At 38.2% G+C, this 23445-nt stretch overlaps 2 protein-coding genes across 4 annotated transcripts; both read right to left on the bottom strand.

The window, feature by feature from the left end:
• Positions 1-1065: 1065 nt before the first annotated feature.
• Positions 1066-7182, bottom strand: LOC109040249 (protein D1). Of its 2 annotated transcripts, none has more exons than XM_019056104.2 (5): positions 6588-7182; positions 3145-3271; positions 2549-2680; positions 1825-1906; positions 1066-1547 (listed from the first exon to the last, which is right to left on the bottom strand). In XM_019056104.2, exons 1-5 carry the CDS (start codon positions 6747-6749, stop codon positions 1316-1318), a joined length of 735 nt encoding a protein of 244 aa, XP_018911649.2. In that variant the 5' UTR covers positions 6750-7182; the 3' UTR covers positions 1066-1315. The 2 variants fall into 2 exon arrangements, with proteins under 2 accessions (XP_018911649.2, XP_072154896.1); XM_072298795.1 differs by lacking the exon at positions 6588-7182 and adding an exon at positions 6419-6550.
• Positions 7183-7627: 445 nt separating this feature from the next.
• Positions 7628-22840, bottom strand: LOC140224321 (uncharacterized). 2 transcript variants are annotated; one of them, XM_072298793.1, is made up of 7 exons: positions 22067-22840; positions 21385-21548; positions 18879-19563; positions 17415-17541; positions 13535-13666; positions 8591-8693; positions 7628-8142 (listed from the first exon to the last, which is right to left on the bottom strand). In XM_072298793.1, exons 2-7 carry the CDS (start codon positions 21465-21467, stop codon positions 8037-8039), a joined length of 1236 nt encoding a protein of 411 aa, XP_072154894.1. In that variant the 5' UTR covers positions 21468-21548; positions 22067-22840; the 3' UTR covers positions 7628-8036. The 2 variants fall into 2 exon arrangements, with proteins under 2 accessions (XP_072154894.1, XP_072154895.1); XM_072298794.1 differs by lacking the exon at positions 21385-21548.
• Between the last annotated feature and the right edge of the window lie 605 nt (positions 22841-23445).

Genomic DNA, 23445 nt, shown 5'->3' with positions numbered 1-23445 from the left:
CGATTCGGAAAGGAGCCCCGATTTTTAAAATTGGGCCCCCCCCGTTTACTCCCCAAGGGGGGCTAGAGGAGCTTCGGGACCATGAAATTTGGATTTCTCGAGGTCGATTACCTGGGAAACCGTCTTTTTCTGGAGAATTTACGTCAATTTTGAGACCAAAGAGAAATTATGGAGGGGGTTACTGTTCCCCTCTTTAGGGGGTCATTTTTGGGCCTTGGATGGTCCGATTTTGGATTTTTAGGGGTCAATTCCACGTGAAATTTTCCGTGCTTTTCAATTCTGATGCGATCTATCCGCAATTCGGTCGGGAACCGTGACTTTCAGCATCGTGACCCCCCCCCTTTACCCCCCAAGGGGGGTGGGGGGGTTTCGGGACCACGAAATTCGGATTCCTTGGGGTCAATTCCCTATTCAACCCTGCGGTCTCCGACTTCGTGACGACCTATACCAACCGAGAAAAAGGCCTGGTACGGGTGTTCTGAAACACCCTGTATAATGAGATTTTAGAATATTGTCATTGTGCAGTTTCCCATAGGACGTCAAAAAGCCCTTGGTCATTCATTGCGCGTGCATGCACTTTAGTTTTGGACAATTCTAGTTACTCCATTACTCTTTTAAAAAATGAGAACATTCTCTCAGCAAATTTTGGAACTACGTATTTCATTTGCAATCTAATCCTCATAACTTATAGCAACATAGTTCACTACCCGAGTAGTACGATGTCAATAATAAACAAAAGTCTCGTAGAAAGTCTCGGCCTGTGACAAAAAGCCAACCAGTATGAGAAAGTAATCAACATTTTGTGTCAATATGAAAAGTAGAACACACTGTTACACAAACTATTTCTTTCGGTTATGTGGACGTGCGATTTTACCCGTGAAGAGTACATTAATTTGGCTGCATTTCTTGCGTGGAACAGACTCTATTCAAACAGTGTTATCGACGGGAGGACATTTTAACATTAGAGAGAAATATGATATTATTGATCATGATTGTCCAAAATAATTAGTCAATGAATCCCTCTGGGACACGCATGATAGAATTGTCCGGCAGTCCAAAACACAATTTTCCATAAAAATTCGCGGGACTCAGTACATGTTAACATCACTGTCATACAACATCACCATGAGGATTGCAGGAAAGTGATTCATACCACAAGTAGGATCCAAAACTACCAAAACACATTTTGACACTAAAAATAATAACTAAGAAATGATAGACGTCTCTGTGGTCAGAGCTTACAGAAAAAAGGGGTCCAACATTATGTCTTTCGATTGTTCAATTTGCAGGGGATATCTCGCATGCTTCCAATATTTTACCAACTAGCATGAGGATTATTTAAATGCAAGTAAGATTCTGTGGTAGTTGTAGGCGTAGTTGTCCTGGTTGGTGGATGTCTTCTGTTATGTCGGATCTGCTCATTCCTTTTCCTTTCCTCCATTTTTTCCGCGTCATTGTAAGGAATTTCGAAGAAATTCACAGCTATCGGTTCTCCCAGAGAATACTTCTTTGAAAATTCCCGAACGGAGAAAGAAAGCCGGTGCAAACTGTGTTAAAAATAAAGAAAGTAATCTATATATAAAATACGAAGAATAAAATTTGTCGCAGAACGCGAAAATGAGCAGAAATGTAAAAGTAAACCTTTATTTCTCTGATGAACGCAAGAAAATCAAATAGAGGAAAAATTAAACATCTTAAATTAAGGGATTGTGTATGTAAGTCACATTGCTGTCTTGACAGTATTAAGTGAAGCAGATGGAAGAAAAAAGACCTATTGCCAAAAAAGACATTAATTAATAATGACAAGGAAAATGTCCATCATACCTGCCTTCTTTCTCCATGTCTTCGTACTGAAGAGGTTGGTTGTTTGGCTGTAGATAAACTAAGAAAACGTATCTAGTGCCGTCTGAAAATAACAACAACAGTGAAAAAACTTTAAACATGACTTTTCATTTCATAGAACAGTCGAGGTATACTACCTTAAGTCGTCCATAAGGTGTTTCTACCTTATTCTTAAAACTCCTGTCATTAATATATTTTAAAATTACTTTACAGAAACAGTATCTATGCACCACTTGCAACATTCAGTGTTCTTTCTGACCGTGTTTTCTCTCCCTCTCTCCATCCCTCCCCCCGCCCTCCCCTCTCTCTCCCGCCTCCCCCTCTCTTACCCCTTTCTTCCATCTCTTTCTCCTCCAGAGTGAATTCGGACTTTACCCATCGGAATATCGTAAATAATGGAATGATACAACTATTCGAGCTTCCCTGTGTTGCACAGTATCATTCTCAATTGAAGGCGTTTTTTCTTTCATTGAGTCGGGAATTACTTCTAATCTCACTCATCATTCCTCTCTCTCTGTCTTTCCCCCTCTCCTCCCCTCTCTTTCTCTCTCTCCCTCCTCCTCCCTCCCCCCCCCTCTCCGCTCCCTCCCTCTCTCCTTCTTGAAGAGAATTTCCAAGGACTTCGGTTTTTTTTGCGGGAACGATAACTTATTTGAGGCTTAAAATACTGCTCTTTAAGAATAACACAAGGTTTCTGATAACTTACCTACTGCTTTCGGTGGATTGATATAACGGCAAACGGTCGACCCCTTCTTCCATTCGTTTCCCGGAATGTTAGATATCAACCAATGTACCCATTCTCGCTGCGTCGGGTGCTTCCGACAAGGAACATCCGGATCTAAACTGAAAATATCATACATAAATATCGTCAATTCTAAAGAGACGTCCGATTTTTGCGAAAATAATAAAAAAGTAGAATTTTAAAGAATGAGTTCTTGATTATAGTGATTAAGAAGCATAAAACATTTTAGCAAAATTAATTAGACATTTTTTTCTGTAAAAGTACCATTTAGACGCTCCGAAAACGTAGTTTTGAGGGAAACCTATTTAGAGTTAAAATCAGTCATTTTCAGTATCGTAATGCGACTTTAAATTGTCTTCGCACAAAAATTATGTATGCATCTTTTGATTTAGTCTCTAGGACACCAGAGAAAGCTTTCCATCAACATCTCAACATCCTTGTCTGTCTACCCATTGCAAAAAGAATTGACCTAAGGAATATTATTTTGCCTATGTGGTGCGAGGTCTGATTTCCTGTTGACAATCACTGGTAATACATGAGAATATATTTTTAAGCCATACCTGTCATTATTAAAGTGTACAAAGAGGTCCCAACAGCAGACCATTCAACTGTAGATGGTGCTACACTGATGTCACTTTGACTTAAATTATTTCCAAAATTGACGACCACATTGTTGGGATATATTACCTGTAAAACATAAAATTAATCGTGAAATTAAAAACGTAATACGTCAAATCAGTAAAAAGGAAAATTATTCGCAATGATAATCGAATTCGCATTCCTTACAGCTCGGAATATTTGCAGCCTCTACCCTTCCTTTCAAGAGTTTGTTACGAGAGTTCAATTGCTGAAAGGTCAACATATTTTTCAGGCGTGTGTTAAAAATTCTGAAATAATGTTGAGATATTGTCTTCCTCTTAAATACCACTCACACACTATAGTTAAGAATGGGCCTACTGCACGCAAAAGAATAAACTTAATAGACTTAAGTGAATAGAACTTCTATATGTGATATCGCACAAAGATCACGTTGGGTAAATTGAGAAATTCTGATCATTTGGGGTTGAAAAACCAACGCAACTGCGTAGGAGATGAACACAAAGCCGGATATTTTCTCCTGAAAATGATTTAATATTTCACTGCTGTTTTTTATTGATTTGACGAGTCCTTTATATTTACCGATTTTTTCGTTTTATAATATTTATCATTTAATGTACTCGGTACCGCATGGTCTGACAAACAGGGCTATAGTCGTTTGTGAAAGAGAGCAAAATTCTGAAAAATCCTGGGCCAGCCAAACTCCTAGGTATTTATATACTCTTCACCCCCTTTGATGTACCAGGCATCCTCCTACCATAATCTGCTTGTCATCCCCAATAACTAATGTTTAAGTTTTTCTCTGATTTCCAGGCCCCAAATTCGATACCCTCTGACTGATTAACGGGTTATGTAATGTGCAACCTGTTTATCCTGCGCTACAACCACTCGATCATCAGCAAAGTGTCAGCCACCATCTTCTAGGGGGATGCCTGGGTGGATTTCTGTAGATTTTCATTTTGGGAATTTTTTTTCCTTCAAAAAAAATTTTACAGTAGGTAATCCACAAAGCATTTTTTAGAAGTAGTATACTATGTAGAATCATATTTAAGTGGAGGGGTCAACTTCTGTAGGGCCAATTTTTTTTTTTTTGCTAGTAAGTGAACGGAAAAAGTCTACTTTGTCAACTCCAGCCAGTCTCATTTCACATCCTGTATTTAGTACTTGCAAGGCTTCTTTCCTTCAACTTAAGGTTTTTTATTGCTTTTTCAAGTAAGAGAAGTCAAGTGAATAAAAAAATGATGAGGATAATACTTTAAAATGACTTACAAATGGTCATTTTTGGAATTTCAGTACGGAAAAGGCTTAATATTCTGAAAAACACACTTTTATTTTAATCCTCCTAAGAAAAAAAACCAATCGAAGATACTGAAAATGCATTAAAACTCTCAATGATACCCTTAATTAAACTAATCTTCTCATAAAACCGATTTGATTCTTAAAAAAATAGTCTTTACAGTCGTTTTTTCACCGATGGCCGGAGTTGACAGGTAGTACGGAGTTGACATAGATGAAATTACAAAACGAAGTTATTTGAAAAAATAACGAATATTTAACTAAAGACTAAAATCTAATGAACTGGAACAAACAATTGAACAAAAATATTACACGAATGTCAAATAAAGCTCAGTTTTACAACGTTAAACGTCATTGGGCCGGAGTCGACAAGGTCGGAGTTGACATAGACGAAATTACAAAACAAAGTTATTTGAAAAAATAACGAATGTTTAACTAAAGACTGAAATCTAATGAACTGGAACAAACAATTGAACAAAAATATTACACGAATGTCAAATAAAGCTCAGTTTTACAACGTTAAACGCCATTGGGCCGGAATCGATAAGGTCGGAGTTGACAGAAATGAAATTACAAAACAAAGTTATTTGAAAAAATAACAAATATTTTACTAAAGACTGAACTCTAATGAACTGGGACAAACAATTGAACAAAAATATTACACGAATGTCAAATAAGAGCTATGTTTTACAATGTTAAACGTCATTGGGCCGGAGTTGACATAGGTGAAATTATAAGACAAAGTTTTTTGAAAAAATAACGAATATTTAACTAAAGACTGAAATCTAATGAACTGGAACAAACAATTGAACAAAAATATTACACGAATGTCGAATAAAGTTCAGCTTAATAACGTTAAACGTCATTGGGCCGGAGTTGACAAGGTCGGAGTTGACGCGGCCGGAGTTGACATTTGAGTGTTTTTCGCGGGAAAGAAAGTGTCCACGATGCAGAATACAAACAAAACCGATTGTTTTGAGGTTCGATCGTGCAGGTACATCATATACTGAATTATATCACTGGCGCCACTTCCCCAGTATGAAATTTTAACATAAATGGAGTTGACAGTTTCAAATTACCATTTTTAGAAATCCAAATATTTGATGCAGAAAAGGTTTACTTATGTTTATCAAAGCAGTGTTTCCGATAGCCCGGGACCTCCAACTCTTGAAAAAACACAATCACGATGGCTACCCTGCGCGCGCACTATCAGCTATTTGCTCCGGAATGCGCGAAAATAGCTCCGCCGGAGTTGACACCAAAGCTAGCGACACAACTTTCTATGTATGGTGCACGTTCCCCTGACTTTTAAATAGTTTTCTAACAATTTTTCAGTAGACCCCATCTATTCAACAATTTAAATAAAGCATCAAAATTGTGCAGGACTCCGCCAAAAAGTCAGCAGAACAGTTCTTGTGTTCGAATTTAGCCTGGCGACATTAGCCGGAGTTGACATTTGCACTATTAAAAAAATTCCCGAAAGTATGCTTCGGCATTTAAAGTAGATTTAACAATTTTTTAAGATTGCCAAGACCTACCGAAGTGTAAAAAAAAATAAGTTAGACATATTCCGTAGATTACCGCCTCGAAATCATCCGGCGACAGCAAAATGAAAATCTACAGAAATCCACCCGCCTATACTTGTACATTCCTCTTTCAATCTTTCAATACGTGTTCAAAATAGATCCTTATAGGTTGCGACGCTAGAGAGTCTATTTAATTGACTCTATATCTTGCGTGCGGCAAACCCACTTTTTCCAAATTCATCAATCTAAATTTCCAGATAATGTTCAATAATCATTCGACTTTGCTCACTGCAGGTCAAGGTATTCTCCCATTCACAGTCTGTACCCTAGTCACAGTCTGTACCCTAGTCACAGTCTGTACCCTAGTCACAGTCTGTACCCTAGTCACAGTCTGTACCCTAGTCACAGTCTGTACCCTAGTCACAGTCTGCAATACAGAAAGTCTTCTTTTCACACTGTTTTGATAATTAAGAGCATACTTATGAACGAAAAGCTCAATTGTCGCATTAATAGTTACATGTTTGTGAAACATCGATTTACTTATTCACTTTACACAGGGAAATTATGTCTTTAGATAACATTACCTTGATTGCTTTTTCCGGTGCAAAGTCAATGACATCGGGAATAATTTCGGCCCTCTTCAAGGAATTTTGGTCGTACTCGTCTTTCTGGTTTTCCAAAACGCGAACAGGTTTAAGTATAACACTGAACATCAGTGAAAGGAATTGATTTCGAGCATAGGCCATTATGTAAACGAGCAAATTCAGAGGTTTGTTAAATTTTTTGAACTTTCACAAGATATATCGTAACAATAAGTAGAGAAGCAGTTTTAAAAATTGTGTTAAAGCTCTAGCAATACATTCTTTGGGGAACAGGTATGAGAATTCTTAAATTTAAGTGAGGGCACGATTATCTCTTTAAATGACCTAGAGTCGTTGATGAGGTGCAAAACACTCTTATTTCCGCACACAGGAGATCGAAAATGTGTCATGATGCGAGTCTTCATTCTCATTTCGTGGCTCAATCTGGAGCACGTTGCTCTGGATAATATAACGTTATCGCTTGAAATCTTTATTCATTAATTTAATGTTTTTATAGTAGACATCTAAATTATCTGTTGACCTCTTTTCAGAAAATCACGTCAAACTTGTAAGTAACTAAACATGAATCTGAATAATTGTCTGCCTAATGAGTCGGATGGTATTTGTGTCTCGTTTGCCCTTATCATGTTTTAAATTAACTGAGAAAAAAAATGCTACATCAAGCTACGCTACAGGCAAGAAAAAAAACCAACAACAAATGCAGTAAATATTCAATCACTTAACCCCTTAATGCAACTAATCGTGTTTTATGGCTTTCATTGTTTCAAAAAATTGTAGGCGGACCGCGCGGTATTCCATGCGTTCACAGTAATGCGCTTGACGCACTATGAATTAAAATCTGCCTCAATGAATTAACCGCGATCTCTTTAAAAATATGTTTCTATTGAAAACTTGAAACGTTGAATGGCTGAGGTGACAAAAAAACAATGATCCTTTAAATGTATGTCAATAAGGATTTAATACTATGGGCATTAGTTTAACGCCAATCAGTATGATATCATTTGAATGATAAGAGATGGATGTTTGGACTTGAAATAATGAATATTTTATTGAATCAGGTATTATCTAAACATGTGGAAATGATTCACACTTTCACCTAAAAAATGGGATTATTTAAAAATTATCTACATACATAAACAGCTTAATCCCGTAAAATACCGACAAATGCAGAATATACACGAAAGCTATTCGGAAAGTGCAATATTTTTTTCAGCACGTTATTATCTTTTTTAGATACTCCTAAATAAAAACTTATTGTCTTTTTCTTACATTATTTTATAGTGCAGCGAATGATCCTTGATAATAGCAACTATCGTGCTAGCTACCCAAGAAGAATTACGAGGAGCTTTTGACATCAAGATTAAAAACCACCCCGTTGTGTGATAAATTTAGGGCACTGCTCCAAGCCGACCATTCACGTCTAATTGATCCTCATATTATTTCATTTGGTTTTATTTGGAAGAAATTAATTGCTACGGGATTCGATAGTTCCATTTGCTTCATAAAATCTCTCGTAGAGAAGAGAGGGCGCAGTATTCTGAAATAAGAAACAAATTTTTTAACCATCCAATTATGTAAACGATCATTGATTTTGTTCCTGAATCTCGAAAAATCAAAACCAAGAAAGCCACATACCAATTTAATAAACTATTCGTGAGTCTGAAATAAAGAAAAAAGTATAAAAGTTATGATTCGAAAAGTCAGGGTTTTGTGCGTATAGTTACACGCAAATTCTGTTCGTTTTTCTTGCCCTCTCCATTAAAATTACGTTACTTTAATTCCTACTGGTTCTCTTTTGAGCGTTTGAATTAAGTTCGATGCTCGGTCTTCCAAATATTTAGGTACCTCCACTTTACAATTTTTTACTTAATACTTCATACTGTTGACACAGTTTAAAAATTGTAGAACACACTCGTCTGTGGAAGCGTGGTTCTCAAATTTTAAATTCTTTAACTCAATGTTTTTACAAATTTCCAGTAACTTACGTTGGTTTTGTATAGGATCCCCTCTCCTCCAAAGGAAATAACTTATTTTCATAATCTATTTTATTTCTCTGCTCGAACACTAAGAATACCAATCTTCGAGTGTCTAAAATGAAAAGGGATACAATTTATTGAAATGATGAAAGAAGTAGGTAGGAATTTATGATTACTAACTATTTAGCGTACTGCGTCTATTGAAGTGGTCAGAAAATGATAAAAAAAAACAAGTCCAAGGACTTGAACAACAGTACTTGCACAATGAGCTTGAGGTTAGAATTCTGTCCCATTTAACCCTTTATTGCACAATGATGCCATATGGCAACATTTGGTTTTTTATTTTTCTAAAATCAGGATGTAGATGATTTTCTGATGTGTTTTGTGATGCTGATCGGCATCGGTACAGCGGCCATGCATAAATTTTCCCCCACTCCCAATTCAGGGCTGCAAACTTTAAAAGGAACGCTCATTTGTCAGGTTGGTCGGCCTGAGGGTCACCTGTGAGGTCACCACTTTCGCTGGTCGGTGGTTGGCTGCCCTGTGGTGCTGATGGGCTGGGAAAATTCATGCTGTTAGGTTGCTTTCTGTAGTTTTTCGATAGCCAATCAGAATTATTACAGCATTATTACGCAGTTTTATAGAGATCAAAAAGTAAATGTTGCCAATCGGCATCACCGAGCAACTAGGGGACAACTTTTGAATGTTTACTCAAGTTATCGTGCGCGCGAGTACATGCGTTCAACGCGCGTTTCAGTCAGCTTTATTAATTTTTGCTAAGAAAATGCTGTGTTGAGTGCCTGAAACAATGGTTAAAGAGGAGGAGCGCCTGCGAATAGACGAAATCGTCAAGTGTCTTGGTGAAAATCCAGAGAAATCTGATGATTCAGACCTGGCCAGCAGCTTGGATGAAGACGAAGAAATTCTAAATTTTCTCAACGAATAAATTCCATTTCTCTACATTATTTTTCACATCGTTTCATTTTTTATACACGTAGGGTATTTTAAACTTCAATTAATTTTTTTAAAACTAAATATTTTGGTCGGACGTTGGACCTAGGTCTAATTTTTTGGTATGCTTGGAAACGCAAGAGTTTTTCCTCCCCGGAAAGCCGTAGCATTCAATTTTACCTACGATTTCTTATACTTTTTCTTTCTTTTATCATTCTAAATTAATACTCCAATTTATTAGCTCAAAATTTTCCACTTCCAAGTCTTTCATTTTTTTTTTTGAAAATTCTCAAAGTGTTCGGTGATGCCGTTTGGCAACATTTGGTTTTGTGCCCCAAAAAGGTCAAAGGTCAAAATTTTCAAAAACGGCAAAAGACGTGTCCATTTTTTTTCCATAACCTACCACATATATTTTTTTCATCAAAATCGGTGATCCAAAATATTCGTGCAACAAAGGGTTAAAATGTGCGCTAATGATCCTTGTCACTCAAAAATTTGCATAGACTGTCAACCATTCTTCCTTAGGGTTCAAAATCATATATATAAGCTCCGAGACCTCTTAAATTTGCGTATTTGGTAACGCTTATAGTTCCAGCGTTTTACCAGACCGATTTTCATGATTTTTGTGGCTATGGACAAGTGATAGTCCCTAGAAGAACCCGCTGTAATCAGAATTTGAAAATAGGACCCAGGGGTTTTCATATTAGAGGAGACCAGAAAGCTTAGAAAGGGGGGCAACATTTGAAATTCCCGCCATTGAAATGAGGCGGGAATTTCCGATATAGCGGGAAATGTTGAATCTTGGTCTGTTAGTAGGTTAAGTGAATCGAAGGTATGCTCCTTTGCTACAGACAATCCAAAAGCGACGAAACGCTCCGTTTCGTTTCGTTTCAGTCTTGGCGTGAAGTTTGAAATGAAGGCTGATTTTTTCATTCGATTGTTATTGGTCCAATTGTTCCCGGCCATAGGGAGATTGGATAAATGTGAGTCGGGTATGAAAATATTTTAATTTTTTTGGTCGTTCTTTTGTCGACGCAGGCATAAGAGAGCGCGAAGCGTCCTCTAGGAATTGGGCCGCGTAGCGGCCAGGGGGCATAGCCCCTTAGTAACTGATATAAAACCATACGTGATGCGTAATGTCTGAGGCACAAAGCGCCTTGGGGACGAAGAGGTCCGGGGGCGTAACTCACCCTCTCATTTTTGAAAAAATACAACACCTTCAAGCTACCGTAATTACCATTCTATGAGGTGCGAAATTCAGTTTTAAACCAGATTCTAGTGGATCAATATGCCTGTAGGCGAAGTCCCTAAAGAGGGTTATACAAAATCGGCGATTTTACCCCCCTCTTGGATTTTGCCCGGAGTTGGATATGTTGCTCCCTATCACAAGACACGCCTTTTTCCGGCGTTGGCAAGTTCACCCGCAATTTTTCCCGCGCGCTACAGCGTTGCCAAGTTGAAAACAGGCAAATTCCGTAAGTGGCGTTAAAATTGAGCTATGAAGTTGCGGTTTTAACGAAAATTCTCTAAAAATTGCGTACTTTTAGGAAATGACCATCAATTTAATGTCGCATTAATTTTAACATGCATTGTTGCCAATTTTTCGATTTTTTAATTCGACTAATTTTACAAATCCGCAAATTCCCAAAAAAGCTATCTTCAAATTTGAATAAAAAGTTGTCTAATCGATAGTTCGTTTGATTCCGCATCCATCGATATATTATAGCTCGCTGGGCAACTTTTGGTTTGCGAGATATCATCAGTTTTGTAAACAGCTTTATGGAGCGACGACTCTTTTTGAGTCCGGGCGGATAGAAATTTTAGCCTCCAAAAACACAGGTCAGCATTAATTCCATGGTTTCCTACGTAATTTTTGGCGCTGAATCCGAATTTGACCATTTCATAACAAAATTGTCATCAAGAAGTTGCCAAATTTGGCAAAAATGGCTTAAAATCGGCCTTTTTGGCGGATTATGGCCAGTGACTTGCCAGGAGTTGATCAGACGACAAAATTGGTTATTTCCACAGTTAAAACTCGTTGAACTTTCTACAAGCTGAGTCAAATTCTTTCTGCTCACGGCAAAATTAAACGCGCGACAAGCAGCAAACTGAAAAAAAGACACCAAAATCGGCGCTTTTTGCGGTTTTTGTCCTAAGTTTCTTGTTTTCCGACTGAATGAACATTTCTTAGGAAAATATGAATTACACAGAGTGTAACGACAAACTATTGTATTGTTACATACATAGATAGGAGCTGCTTTAACAGTGGTCTCTCGCGCCCCGCAACGCCTAACCGCCATAGTTCCTTGTCCTCCCACAGGTCCTCAGTAATTTGGAGCGCCTTTGTTCCTTTTTAAGCCTCTTATTGCCCTTTCCTGGGCGGCTTCTTCACTTTGGTATTGTTACTTTTTTCTATTAAACTCCATTTTCTCAGAATTATAAAATAAAATTGTATACTGAATATAGGGCGATGAATAATAACGGTCAAATACCGCCAAAATTCAACGATTCTACGTAATTTTGGCAATATTGCACTGCGTCTTGTCTTGTTTTAATGAAGTCAGTCTGAGGAGTACATTTTATTCGTTAATTTTTAGCAGAAAGTTTTCCATTACTGTTTCAAAATGTGATTTATTGACACGATTCGACAAAACTCACTTTTTTATGATTTTTTCCTCTCTGGTATAAATACCCTAGTAATTAGTTTTTATCTAAGTTGAAAATTAAATTATTCTACAAAAGAGTATTATTTTGCACGAGAGATACATTTAAATAATTTAAAAATAAGAAGTGAACAAAGAATATAGGACAAATATCGAAAAAACCAGCGAAAATTCAAGTATTTTGTTTAAGCTTGGCAACATCGGAATATGTTCGATTTTATTTTACTGTTCATTTTTATTAAATTCTGCTCATGTTGTTCATTACTTTAGTCACGAAACATTCTCTTAATCTGGAAAACAAGAAACTTAGGACAAAAACCGCAAAAAGCGCCGATTTTGGTGTCTTTTTTACAGTTTGCTGCTTGTCGCGCGTTTAATTTTGCCGTGAGCAGAAAGAATTTGACTCAGCTTGTAGAAAGTTCAACGAGTTTTAACTGTGGAAATAACCAATTTTGTCGTCTGATCAACTCCTGGCAAGTCACTGGCCATAATCCGCCAAAAAGGCCGATTTTAAGCCATTTTTGCCAAATTTGGCAACTTCTTGGTGACAATTTTGTTATGAAATGGTCAAATTCGGATTCAGCGCCAAAAATTACATAGGAAACCATGGAATTAATGCTGACCTGTGTTTTTGGAGGCTAAAATTTCTATCCGCCCGGACTCAAAAAGCGTCGTCGCTCCATAAAGCTGTTTACAAAACTGATGATATCTCGCGAACCAAAAGTTTCCCAGCGAGCTATAATATATCGATGGATGCGGAATCAAACGAACTATCGATTAGACAACTTTTTATTCAAATTTGAAGATAGCTTTTTTGGGTATTTGCGGATTTGTAAAATTAGTCGAATTAAAAAATCGAAAAATTGGCAACAATGCATGTTAAAATTAATGCGACATTAAATTGATGGTCATTTCCTAAAAGTACGCAATTTTTAGAGAATTTTCGTTAAAACCGCAACTTCATAGCTCAATTTTAACGCCACTTACGGAATTTGCCTGTTTTCAACTTGGCAACGCTGTAGCGCGCGGGAAAAATTGCGGGTGAACTTGCCAACGCCGGAAAAAGGCGTGTCTTGTGATAGGGAGCAACATATCCAACTCCGGGCAAAATCCAAGAGGGGGGTAAAATCGCCGATTTTGTATAACCCTCTTTGTATAACAGGTTTCATGCACTAGCTAAACAAAATCAAAATAATTCTTGGTGTTCATGTTGGTGAGTGCTCAGGGTTGGGAGCATTAGGGTTCATCCGAATCTGTGCGTATTATATGATTTTTACAAGGAAACTTTTCTCCTTTCTCCCCAACCCTTAAAAATAAATTTAAAGATAAATGATTATACCTCTCCCGGCAAATGGAGCCATATATTTAGCAAGAACATCTCCAGTGCCCCACACATTTCCTCGTACGTTACCGACAAGCCAGTGTAACCACTCTCTCTGGAGCGGGTATTCTCGGGCAGGCATGTCTGGTCCTAAGAATTAATTGAGTTTTTTTTATTAGTTTTTTCGCCAATTTTAATTGGATCACCGTATTTTATCTTTTTATATCATGAGAGTTATGATGAATAATGGAAGCTAGATGGAAAGGAATACGGAGACGGTAAGAAAGAGGAGATTACACCTCATGATAAGGATAGGGTAATTTCAAAAAAGTTCGTAAGTATGTTTGTGGCTTTCTTTTCATTATCTATCGCTAAATTTTTAAGCATAGCACTGATAGTCAGAGAGCCAGACGACTTTGAGTGACAAACTCGGGATACATGTTTTGACCCCCTAAATCGATAGCCTTGCATGCACTGAAACGGAAAATTTTTGTCTGCCGCCCTCTAGCCTGTGCCATCACCCTCATCTAGGCCCTCAAAGTGGTCCAAAAAACACCATCTGGTGACAAACTCCTGACGCTCGGCAGACAAGTTTATTATTAAAGATCATACCCAGGGTGACTAGAAAAACTTTGTCTGCCACCCTCTAGCCTGTGCCATCACCCTCATCTAGGCCCTCAAAGTGGTCCAAAAAACACCATCTGGTGACAAACTCCTGACGCTTGGCAGACAAGTTTATTATTGAAGATCATACCCAGAGTGACTAGAAAAACTTTGTCTGCCACCCTCTAGCCTGTGCCATCACCCTCATCTAGGCCCTCAAAGTGGTCCAAAAAACACCGTCTGGTGACAAACTCCTGACGCTTAGTGCGGTTGCAGATGTACTCCTGTGTGCAGCTTGTGTAATGAAGTTTGAATGATACATCATTCTCTTCGTTTTTTCGTGTAGAATCCGATTTTCGATGTTGTCAAGTCCAAAAATGATGTTGGTGCCCCCAATTCAAGATGGCGTCCAAAATGGCCGCCCCGGGGGTCAAAATTCCAAAATTTGAGAATATTGTCGAGATTGGTATCCATTTATATGTAATTTTGGTCGTAGAATTCATATCTGGTGTCAAAAAATCGTTTCAACCCCTTAGGGACCGTCAAATCCAAGATGGCGGCCAAAATTTCAACTTTAATGATAATTACCCAAGATGCACCTTTCACTGTCGAATGACGTGTCTTCATTCATGTTAATTAGGTCAGAAAACCTACAAGGGAGGTCTACAATGCCACTGCACCCTATGGAGGGCCAGGGTTCACCCCCTCCTACCCCCAATATGGCCGCCGCGGAGGGCATAAATAGTGACATTCTCTCAGAACGTCATAGTAGGTGTCGATTCCTATGTAACTTGAGGCGTAAATTCCAAATTTCAAGTCATAAATCGCAAATGTGAGACTTGCAATGGCTTATACCCTACATGGGGCCAGGGGTCCCCCTCAACCCCCTCTTCTTTCTAATATGGCTGCCATGGGGGGCATAAATAGTGAAATTCTCTCAGGACGTCATGTGAGGTGTCGATTCTTATGTAAGTAGAGGCTTAGATTCCGAATTCCAAGTTGAAAATCGCAAATTAGAGGTCTGGAATGCCATTTCACCCTACGCGGGGCCAGGAGCAGCCCCCTACCCTCTTCAAAACGGTCGCCGGGGGGGCATAGTTGCAGTGAAATTCTCTCAAAGCGGTATGTGAGGTGTCGATTCTAATGTAAATAGAGGCGTAGATTCCGAATTCCAAGTCGGAAATCGCAAATTAGAGGTCTGGAATGCCATTACCTCTACGGAGGGCCAGGAGCAACCCCGTACCCTCTCCAAAACGGCCGCTGGGAGGGGCATATATATTACATATGCGAAAATTTCAAATATGGTAGATACATTCTTGTCCCTGGTATTTTATTAGCATATAAATATGTTCTACTCCTATTTTTTTTGGCCTTTATATGAAGAAAACACTTTTTCCGAAAAACAAACATTAAAAAATTAGCTGAAGTTCTTGTTTTTTGGTAATTTTTTATCCTTGAATGATGTCAAACGCACGACTGTCAGCAAGGCCAAAAAAATAGGAGTAGAACATATTTATATGCTAATAAAATACCAGGGACAAGAATGTATCTACCATATTTGAAATTTTCGCATATGTAATATATATGCCCCTCCCAGCGGCCGTTTTGGAGAGGGTACGGGGTTGCTCCTGGCCCTCCGTAGAGGTAATGGCATTCCAGACCTCTAATTTGCGATTTCCGACTTGGAATTCGGAATCTACGCCTCTATTTACATTAGAATCGACACCTCACATACCGCTTTGAGAGAATTTCACTGCAACTATGCCCCCCCGGCGACCGTTTTGAAGAGGGTAGGGGGCTGCTCCTGGCCCCGCGTAGGGTGAAATGGCATTCCAGACCTCTAATTTGCGATTTTCAACTTGGAATTCGGAATCTAAGCCTCTACTTACATAAGAATCGACACCTCACATGACGTCCTGAGAGAATTTCACTATTTATGCCCCCCATGGCAGCCATATTAGAAAGAAGAGGGGGTTGAGGGGGACCCCTGGCCCCATGTAGGGTATAAGCCATTGCAAGTCTCACATTTGCGATTTATGACTTGAAATTTGGAATTTACGCCTCAAGTTACATAGGAATCGACACCTACTATGACGTTCTGAGAGAATGTCACTATTTATGCCCTCCGCGGCGGCCATATTGGGGGTAGGAGGGGGTGAACCCTGGCCCTCCATAGGGTGCAGTGGCATTGTAGACCTCCCTTGTAGGTTTTCTGACCTAATTAACATGAATGAAGACACGTCATTCGACAGTGAAAGGTGCATCTTGGGTAATTATCATTAAAGTTGAAATTTTGGCCGCCATCTTGGATTTGACGGTCCCTAAGGGGTTGAAACGATTTTTTGACACCAGATATGAATTCTACGACCAAAATTACATATAAATGGATACCAATCTCGACAATATTCTCAAATTTTGGAATTTTGACCCCCGGGGCGGCCATTTTGGACGCCATCTTGAATTGGGGGCACCAACATCATTTTTGGACTTGACAACATCGAAAATCGGATTCTACACGAAAAAACGAAGAGAATGATGTATCATTCAAACTTCATTACACAAGCTGCACACAGGAGTACATCTGCAACCGCACTAAGCGTCAGGAGTTTGTCACCAGACGGTGTTTTTTGGACCACTTTGAGGGCCTAGATGAGGGTGATGGCACAGGCTAGAGGGTGGCAGACAAAGTTTTTCTAGTCACTCTGGGTATGATCTTCAATAATAAACTTGTCTGCCAAGCGTCAGGAGTTTGTCACCAGATGGTGTTTTTTGGACCACTTTGAGGGCCTAGATGAGGGTGATGGCACAGGCTAGAGGGTGGCAGACAAAGTTTTTCTAGTCACCCTGGGTATGATCTTTAATAATAAACTTGTCTGCCGAGCGTCAGGAGTTTGTCACCAGATGGTGTTTTTTGGACCACTTTGAGGGCCTAGATGAGGGTGATGGCACAGGCTAGAGGGCGGCAGACAAAAATTTTCCGTTTCAGTGCATGCAAGGCTATCGATTTAGGGGGTCAAAACATGTATCCCGAGTTTGTCACTCAAAGTCGTCTGGCTCTCGGACTATGACATCGTAAGGGGAAACATTCAACAATTAAAAATTGCGTGTTCCTCAAGAAAAATTTTTCCTTTTTCAAAATTCGAATCGAACGTGTTAATTTTGGATGACTTTTCTGCTTTTTGTATTGAAAACAAGTGAGAATGTAAGAATATCAGTAGTTAAAAGGACGTCCTGGAGTACATACGGAAATCACAATGAAAAATAACTATTTAAACTTCGACTATTTTGAACGTACCAGAAAGGAGTAAAGTGTAGTATCGCGAAGCATTCGCAGCCCACGAGAGTGTCACTGGTTCAACTCGTAGCTCCTCCTCTGACAAAAAGTTACCGTAATATACACTAGAGTTGGAGCTGTAGGTTATCTGTAATTTGAAATTATGTCTTTCTTTTCAATGAGAAAAAGCGTAGTAGTATGAATTTAATGCAATTTGATTACTTATCTTCAAGAGGTAGATGGAAAAAATGATTCTAAATTTTTCCGTCTATCTGCGTCCCAACTCGAAATGATTGAGCCATTAACGTAGCACTGGCACCTACACGCTTTTGCTGAATTGCTCGCAGGAATCTTCTCATTAAAAACGTAACGCTTTTCGGGTTTCTTGACTCTCCTCCCCTTTGTGATGCTTTTGTGCCGTACAATGTACATCCCCATCATTTGAAATTTAAGAACAAATTGGCGAAACACTCTCTACGACTCTCCTCCCCGCAGAGGCGGATCCTGCAATTTGGCAACACCGGATTTCCTCCATTTAAACCTATGCTAAGTAATCGATTCTTGTGGGAGCACCCGGCTCCTCCAATAATCGATACATTTTCATATGTTTAAATGGAGAAAAGACAATGTTGCCAATTTGCTGGATCCGCCGATGCCTCCCCGGGGGTAGAGAGTTACGTATTTTATGAACGGCCTCAAGCAACCTGAGAAACTCCTTCGCGTTTTTCCTTGTATTGTCCATACAGTTTCCTCATCGGATGAATTTAAATTAAAAGGAACTTTATCCATTCTGAAATTTACCCTGACATCCGCAAGAATACTTATATAATCTCATGTCATCATGGATGTAGTTATTTTTTATTTAGCTGCGCGTCTGTATGTGGCTAAATACGGAGAAAAAGATTTTGGTCTGCAGAGGCAACATTTTCCGTAAAGCGATTTATTTCGAGTCGGATTAGGAATTTAGAGATTTTCAAGGAAATCTTTATCTGCTGCCGTGGAAAAAAATGGTGCGAGGATTTGATAGTGCTAATAAAAGTGTAAAGTTGCAGTATAATAAGAAATTTCGCTCCCTGATCATGGCTGATAGTAATTTTAAATAACTTTCTCTCGAGACTAAATTGTTTGAATTGAAAACTTGAAGGTGCCAAAACTCCAATTTGATTTTACAGTTTTGGTCGTTTTTATCTCTAAATATGTTTAAAAGAATATCCCTTTCTCTGGTTTCAATACTTGCGGACTGAGGTCCATTTTCTCGTATATTGTACTGTACGTGGATTAAAATGTGCGATTCGCTGAAACATACACGCAAAGCCTTCATTTATTGCTCTTCTATTTTACCATCCAAGCCTGGCTCAGATGGAGTAAAAATAAAGACATTTTTTCTTCTCCATTGACGAACAGAAGTTTCAATACCTATGATAAGGAATTAAGTATGCAAAATGTAAAAATGCATAGTGACATTTTGGTGCGACGTTTACCAACCTGAATACCGCGTTCTGGAGAGATATCCAAAATGTCGGGGACAATTTCAAATTCAGTAACTAGTTGTATAATCGAGACATTTTTTGGAGTGAAGTGGTGGGTCGTTGCAGTTGGTGCCTCTGTAAGTTCTTCTTCCCACCATTTGTTACCAGAGCAAGTATTACTTTTTGCAGTCGTATGTCTTTCTTCAGTCTTCCTTTCTGTGTTTATTTTTGCGGGCGTTGTTCCTCCATCGTGAGGTGGCTGCTTCCTTCCATTCGAAGTTTTTGCTCCCTCTGCTATTTTTGCCACGTTTCCTCTCTCTAAGTTTTCTACCCGCTCCATTTCCTTCTTTTCTTTCTTTGTTTTTTCTCTGGCCGATTTTTTTTCGTCTGCCCTTTCTCTTTCTGCCGTAGTAATTCTTTCCACGCCGTGCTTTGCCTTCTCATCAGCCAATTCCTTCTCTCTACCTTTGTTCGTTTGATTTTCATTTTCTCTTCTCAGGATCTTTTTCGTGGTTGCCTGTGTCGTCATTATTTTAGTTGTTGGATCGTCATCCAGCTGAATCGTATACTGAAAAGTCTCTTCTGTTTCTACGTAGTCCGTGTAGTCTTCATACCACTCTCCTGACAATCTTTCCGCCTTTTCTCTTTTATCTTCCTCCAGTTGCTCTTTCCGATAAGCCTCCTCCGCCTCCTCGACCCAGCTGTAAGGAAAAATTAATTAAAATTATTCAATTCGTCGTTTCCTGGCTAAAAACGCAACTCAATTCCATGGTTGCAAAATTGACTAAAGTAATTCAATTTTCACAGAGATATAGGGGTACAATTTTTGTACAAAAATTGTCTAATTTTGGCATGGATTTTGAGGAACAAAAATTGATGACATTTCCAGTTAGAAATGCCCAAAATTGCTGAGGTGATGATGCAATTTGCGAGGTAAAATTTAGCAACACTGTAATGTAGTTACGCTCTTTCGTCCAAGAAACGGCGAATTGTGAGATAAATTATGAAAATAATACACCGTGGGTTGAAATTTAATTAATACAACATTGTTTCAACTTTTATCTGATTTCAGCAGATGGATGAGAAACATCAAATCCAACTATCAGAAATGGAGGTTGGAAAGAATTGAAAGGAAAGGGAAACACTTTGTCCACAAAGTTAACTGTTGTTAACAGTCAGCAGTTCGGTGTCACCATTTTTATTTATTTTTCCTCTTTTTTTCTGCTCCTGAAAATTGTTCAATAAATATTCAGGGAGTCATTGACTAAAGATCAGACAACGTTCGGGCAAATAGAAACATTTTATTTTCAAAATTCACAAATGATAGAGGTATAGGTGATTAGGTGCACTTCACAACAATTCACTTCCTTATTGGGAAATATTCGAATTTTTTTGTTGAACAAAATAAATGTAAGAAGCAAAATAAAAAGAATTCGTTAATAAAATGAAAATGGTAAAACAAATCCTAATTTCTTCTTGAAGATGTTTGGAATCTATTAGTCTACTCAATTTACGATCACTGGATTCATTACTTAACACAAGAATGGAATTTTTGATGTAGATAAATACTTTTGGTAATTAGCCCTACAAAACCTAACATATTAAAAGTCCAAAGATCTAATAAAATAATTATTTTGAACCTTTAAAAATCGTATTGAATACAATACTAAATAAAGAGGAGAGGGTGACATAAAAAATGGCAAATGCGATCGTAAGTTTTTGTTTAAGTTTTGTTTGGTTTTCCCAAAAGAGGTTTTTAGAAGAGGATGACCAAGGCACGGCACTTGAGGTGCGCAAGTTCGCCTAAGTCAGAGCAACTAAAAAAGGCATTACTTAGTGTCAAAAGACGTCCGATCGAGGATTCTAGATTAGAAGATATTGGACATGAAATTTTGAACAAAAACTGCTGAGTTTGGGGTTTATTTCGGCAACTTTTAAAGTTGAAGAGATGCATCTCAACGAAAATTTTCCAAAAAACCGATGGAGCAACTTTTATAACATCAACGTTTTGTATTAACGGAGTTTTTAAACTCGAAAGCTTATGCTTCCGAAGTTGCCAAGTTTCGTCCGTCTCCTCCGATTGACTCGTTCCTTTGTGTGACGGATCGTCGCACAATGGATCCAGTCAATAGGAAAGGTCGGACAAAATTTGGAAACTTTCGACGCTTAAAATTCCGTTTAAAAAAAAATTGAAGATTTAAAAGTGGTTTTATTGGTTTCTCCGTGAAATTGTTATCCAGAAGCGTCCCTGAATAATTAAAATGTGACGAAAGGAACGTCAAAATTTGCAGTTTTAGTTGAAAATTTCATGTCCAACCTCTGTAATTGACTCGATTCCCTGTGCGTTGTGCCGGTTTCGGTCGCCGTCTTGCATCCTTGTGCGGCAGACTTGATTTCAAGATTTTTTCAGAACATTAAAGACTTACTGTCCAGAATTTTCAGACCGGAGAAAGGTATTGATATTATTTGCATTAAATTTAGATTGTTGTAACAGATTTATACTTGGGAACTTAAATACTTACTTGGGAACAGAATAGTCTGCATCTTCGGTAAAGACGAAGCAAGGTACTGTGAAAACCACGAATGAAAAAATCAACCGAAACATCCCCGTTTCAAGCTTTGTAGGTCAGGCCAAGATGGACAGCAACTTTGACTGGCGCTCGTTTCATTTGAAATAGTTGAGTACCTTAGTTGAAAATATAAATAATTAAATACTTAAGAATCCACGTACTCAAATATTTCAAATGAAGTGCGCACCGAGACGAAAAAGTAAGCACGCGTTATTTCACCTTTAATACTTCTACTTTGGATCCTAAAATTTCATTTTATATAACCAATCAAGAAAAATGGGCCAGTAGACAAGGTATGAGCCATAAAAAATTTCAGATGAATTTTCTTCAAAATTTTACGAAGATAGGGAATCACACAACAGGGAGTTCGGAAATAAAATCCTGATCAAAATATGAATAGGTATTTTAACACAGATAAAATGGAAATTATAGATTAAACAAATGAAGTCAATTGTATTTTTGTATGTTTGTACTGTCAACACTAACAATTAGTACAGGAGTTAATTTTCATTCGTCGCTTTCGTGAAATTTTGAAAGAAAACGTGTCACGTTGTGCTTTAATTCATACTTTCCCTGGAAGTCCATGCTTAGAATAGTTTTTTCTCCACTGTGTTTAAAATATAAGTTAGATCACCTGAATGTTGTATCTCGTTCTTTTTTTAAGCACTGAATCAGCTCACAATCACAAGTCATCTCCAAATACAAAAATGTCACATAATTATATAATTCCAGTTGAGTACAATTTAAAAGATTGTCGTAGATTAACCTTTTATAGTATTTTTAGCTCATTACCACCAAAAATAAACAGTTCTGATACGAATCTAAAACACATTGATTAGATGTGTTAAGCAAGTTTCTGATAATGAATTAAGCCCTCTTTTGTCAGTTTTGGATGCCTGCGATAAGCCTGATTTGATTGATTAGTAAGAGTAGATTTACGTAGCGTAGTAAAAACTTTAAGTGCAGATATTAGCTGGACGAGGATATATATCACTGAGCAGATCACGTACAACCAAAAGAAAAAAATATAACCTTAGAGCCTTTGTAGCACATAAACAACTTCTTCTGTCGTTCATAAACATTTTAATGAAAGAGAAATAACCGATTTTCCTCCAAATCTTTGAAACTTTTTTTAGGATGACTTTCCTCCAAACGCTTTAACTTGTGACATCTACACGATTGAGCATTGGGGGCAGAATGTGACCTCATCAAAGGGGGGTGGGGAAGTTGGGAAAGCATGGAGAGACATCCTACTAGAGTGGGTCTAAAGGACACCACCCAAAAATTAGGGTCAGGAGGCCTCCCTGGGAAGTATCGAACAGATGAATCGCCGTCGGAAAAATTTTGAGAAAATCCTACAAATAATTATTCGAGATACAATATATTAAATGGATAGCATTTTGCAATTCGGAACTATAGGCAGAACGGTAGGTTTTCAGGAGAGCAACTTTTGCAAAAACCATTGGCGTTTTTCATCAAAACGATCAATGTTGCGGTTTGATGGTTCATTTTATAGCTATGGAGTTCCTTTAACACCCTGTGTTGATAGATTCGTCAAAAACATCACACTGTTGCCAATAATTACAAAAAAAGGCTATAGTTCCTTATTGCAAAATGAAGAATCCGGGAAAGCTCATTTTGCAATTAGGAACTATAGATTGTTTTAGCACTGACTGCATAGGGGAGACGACCCTGGTGTCACTATTACAAACTGGAGGGTTAACCCCAACAGAGAAAACACCCCTTCCTTCCATCATACGAGGAAGGGGGAGGTGCATTGTCCCTGCGGAAAGATATACTACAAAAAACAGGGTGTGCCAAAAATATGGATACCTACCGACTTGCTAATATTTCGAGAATGGTAGCAAATATTAACATGCAATTTGGACGGGAGGGTTTATAGATTTGATTGACATAAATCGATCAAAAAATGAAAGCATGAATCGATTAACACCGACTCGATCGACAAATTATTGAAAAACCGGTGTCATGATTCCGACATGACCGACATGA

This window comes from Bemisia tabaci, chromosome 3, assembly GCF_918797505.1.
Source record: "Bemisia tabaci chromosome 3, PGI_BMITA_v3".
Taxonomy (NCBI): Eukaryota; Metazoa; Arthropoda; class Insecta; order Hemiptera; family Aleyrodidae; genus Bemisia; species Bemisia tabaci.
Note: the sequence above shows the minus strand (reverse complement) of the source record. Positions and strands in the feature narration are given on the sequence as shown.